A 3,564-nucleotide genomic window follows, 5' to 3' on the forward strand; every position below is an offset into this window, starting at 1 on the left:
CTCTCCCAGACCAGCAACCCCTTCCATGTGGCTCCTCTTTCTTCCCAGGCCATCAGGGCCTCATAACTTCCATCCTGGGCTCTTGTGATGGCCCTCAAAGGAGACTCTTTGCTTCAAGGTTTACTTGCTTGCCCACAAGGGATTTTCCTTAAGTCTAGACTGGACGACATTCTTCCCTCACACAAGAAACTTCTATGGCTCTCTATTGTTTCTAGGCTTTCCTATGTATTATCTGGGTGACCTTGGGTAACTCACCTTCTTTCCCTGAGCCTTGGTTTCCTTATCTGCAAAATCCCTCCAAGAGACATGCACCCTGGGAGGGGGCCCACTTGGCTCCCTGTTAGTGCCTTGGGAAAAGACCCAGGTGAGAGGAGGAAGGAAACAAACATTTGTGTTGTGTTTACCATGTGCAGGCTCTGTGCTAAGCTTGCTCCAGACACAATCTCCTGCAGCCTCACAACAATACCGATGGGATAGGCACTGTTTCTATTCCCATTTTACAAGTGAGGGAACTGAGTCAGAGATTAAGTGACTGACCCAGGGCCACGCAGATAGCAAGTGTCTGAGTCAGGACTCCGCTTCAGGCTCAGCATTCTGCCCACTCTACCACCTAGGTCCTTCTAGGCTCGGTGACCCACCCTAGCCGGAGGTCTGTTCCAATCCATGTCAAGCAGTGAAGATGCAGGCCCTGAAACTTCTGGAACCTCCAGAAGGCAGCGTGTGGGGAAAAGTTTTCCTTTATTCACTAGAAGATGCTTTGAAAGCTTCTCTGGTGCAGGTGAGAACATGGGTCTCCAGCATAATGGGCATAATGGTCTGGGGAGAAGCACAAGGCATGCAGAGTGAGGGTATCAGAAGGGGATAGGAAGCAGCGGAGCCTCGGAAGAAAAGGGGAGTGGACACTGATCTCCTCCTTCTGCCAGCTGGGCAGAACCATTTCCTCAGACGCTGGGTTAGCAGAGTCCTTTGGCCCGGACGACCCGTCTTCTGGCAGAGCATTCCTGGGACTACTTCTCAGGAGCCATGTTGGCTGTGACAGGCCTCTGCCAGCAGGACCCCCAGGATGAGGAGCACCAGCCCTGCCAGGCCGAGGCGCAGCACATTGCCCTTGGTGTAATCTGAGGCCAGGGACAAGGAAGGAGACTGTGAGTGACGGTGACCTTTCCGGGGATTCCCCGGATGTCACCCCAAGCTCAGCCTGGGTCTGGCTCCACCATCTGGGGGCAGATACCTCACAGCCCTCTATCCTGGGCTCTTTTTCAGCAAATTTCCTTACTATTTTTCTCCCAGTTAGTGCTTATCTAGTTTCTGTTTAGCGATTATCTTCCATTGGGGCATCTGGGTGGCCCAGAGTGTGGAGGGTGACATTAGAAAGACCTGAGTTCAAATCCAGCCTCAGTCACTTAACTAGCTGTGTGATCTTGGACAAGTCACTTGACTTTTGTTTGCCTCAGTTTTACCAACTATATAATGGGGATAATAATAGCACCTACTTCCCAGAAAAGATGCCTTGACCGATGAAAATCTCAAAAGAGAAACTGTCCCCACTTTATGCCTCCAACCACCCCACCCGCCCTCCCATCCATCATCACCTGCTTCCAAAGGCCTGCAATGAGGACCACTCCTGACTCTGAAACAGAGGAGACATCATTCCCAAGATTCCACTGTGCCATGGCCAGGGCCCCACTGAACCCCTCCAAACACACCCACCCCCCCGTTATCCATCATCACCTGCCTCCAAAGGCCTGCAATGAGGACTGTTTTTGAACCCAGGGAGATGAGGAGACTTGGCCTCCTGTCTCTACAATGGCTGCATCTCCTTCTTACTGTTTCTTTCAGGATGTGCATTCTTTTTACCTGAAAACCAGTGACAGAGATGTATAGGTCACAGAGAATGGATGGGGGACTCCTGGGGTTAAATCTCTACACCCTCGTCTCCATGCATTGGGCAGCTAGCTGGCTAACTGTATGTGCAGACTGCAGGGCCAGGAAGACCTGAGTTCAAATCCATCCTCAGACACTTAACACACTAGCTGTGTGACCTTGGGCAAGTCACTTAACTTTTGTTTACCTTGATTTTCCCAACAATAAAATGGGGATAATAGCACCTACCTCCCAGGGATGTTGTAAAGATGAATTGACCCAATGTTTGTAAAGCACTTAGCCCAGAGCCTGGTAGGCACTATACAAATGTCAGCTAGTTAATACTGACATTATCACCTATGATCCCCATAGCCCCAGACAGGGGAGAAAGGGTGGTAGACATATCTCCACGTGTCTCCTCTCACCTGTCACCTCCAGGCTGAGGACCTCACTGGGATCTGAAGCTCTCTTCCTGCCCTCCTGCTCTGAGTAAACACAGCTGTAGTTCCCAGCCTCCTCAGCCTTCACAGATGGGAGAGTGAAGTTGGCCCTCTGCCCTTCTACTCTCTGGTGCTGTAAGGGGGCTGGCACCCCGGCCTTCAGCAGAAAGAATGTCAATTTTCGAATGGAACTTCTTCTTAGCACCTGGCACACGAGGGTCACTGTCTCCCCCACAGTCACCACAGTGCCTGGTTGTACTTGTAATGATGGTTTAGAGAAGAATCCTGAGAAGGAAAAGGATCCTCATTGGAAAACAGATCAGAGAAGGACTGAGACACTGGAGGCCCAGCTGGGACTCCCTCTCCCAGCCCACCAGGCTTTCCTCTCTCCCTTCCACTGTGCACACCCCCACCCCCACCAGATAAGCCTTCTTGTCACTCCTCACCCACAGCATGTCTCCTGTCTCTTGCCCTGACTGTCCCCTGGGCTTTCAATGCTCTCCCTCTCCAGTCCTGACTCTTGGAGACTCTTGTTGCCTCCAAAACTCTGCTCAAGCTCCCTCTCCTACAAGATAAGATAATCCCAGCCCCCAGCGTCTCTCCTCTCCTCCCCCAAGTTGCTTTCTACTCGTTTCGATCTCTTTTTCCTTCTGTTTTTGTGAGTCATGCCTTGTCTCTCCCTAATGGATTGGAAGCACTTTGAAGACAGGGGTGTTTCCTTTGTGTCCTCAAAACTGAGAATGCTGCTCGGCAGAGAAGAAGAACAAAAACTGCTTCTTAAATGTCAGAATCTATACTAGACTCTTTTTAAAAACGTGTCTCTGCGCTGCCACTGCTTTCTCGGAGGCTGCCATGATCCCTTGGCTGCTGAGTTAGATGTCCGTCCTCCATGCTGACACTTCTTGGCCTCTGCAGATTGTGATGCCATTGGCTGCAGCTCCTGGCCATTCTCTGCTCTCCTGACCTCACAGTTACAGCTCTTCCCGAGTTCTGCTTCCTGTCCCATGTTCATTGCCTCTCCATTAAAGCCATCTACCCTCCCGCCTTCTCCATTTGGGGGGCACCAACATCCTGCCCATCACCCTCTCTCCCAGTGTCAGTCACCCTTGATTCTTTGCTACATGCCCTGACAGTCTTCTGACAGCCACCTCACACCACTAGACCAGGGACAATCCCCTGGGGGACTTCCTTCTTTCAGCTCTGCTATCTGGTCCTGAGGCCCTGTTTTGCTGGTTGCTGCCTGCCTCTGGGGGCCCAGTAC

At 51.5% G+C, this 3,564-nt stretch overlaps 1 protein-coding gene across 1 annotated transcript; it reads right to left on the reverse strand.

Annotated features, from left to right (window-relative positions):
- Positions 1-504: 504 nt before the first annotated feature.
- LOC138176382 (T-cell-interacting, activating receptor on myeloid cells protein 1-like) lies at positions 505-3,194 on the reverse strand. The gene is made up of 5 exons (XM_069107186.1): positions 3,119-3,194; positions 2,289-2,588; positions 1,828-1,857; positions 1,593-1,630; positions 505-1,118 (listed from the first exon to the last, which is right to left on the reverse strand). Exons 1-5 carry the CDS (start codon positions 3,192-3,194, stop codon positions 1,008-1,010), a joined length of 555 nt encoding a protein of 184 aa, XP_068963287.1. The 3' UTR covers positions 505-1,007.
- Positions 3,195-3,564: the final 370 nt, after the last annotated feature.

The sequence above is a fragment of the Petaurus breviceps genome, unplaced genomic scaffold, assembly GCF_028583685.1.
Source record: "Petaurus breviceps papuanus isolate PSGF00001 unplaced genomic scaffold, PetGlider_PUasm1.0 88066, whole genome shotgun sequence".
Lineage (NCBI taxonomy): Eukaryota > Metazoa > Chordata > Mammalia > Diprotodontia > Petauridae > Petaurus > Petaurus breviceps.

Coding starts and splice junctions, on each gene's coding strand:
- LOC138176382 (XM_069107186.1), bottom strand. CDS start 3,194: ATGGAGGACGGACATCTAACTCAGCAGCCAAGGGATCATGGCAGCCTC. Junction 1,631..1,827: donor TGCACATCCTGAAAGAAACA/GTAAGAAGGAGA, acceptor CCTCTGTTTCAG/AGTCAGGAGTGGTCCTCATT. Junction 1,119..1,592: donor TTGCAGGCCTTTGGAAGCAG/GTGATGATGGAT, acceptor CCCTGGCCTCAG/ATTACACCAAGGGCAATGTG.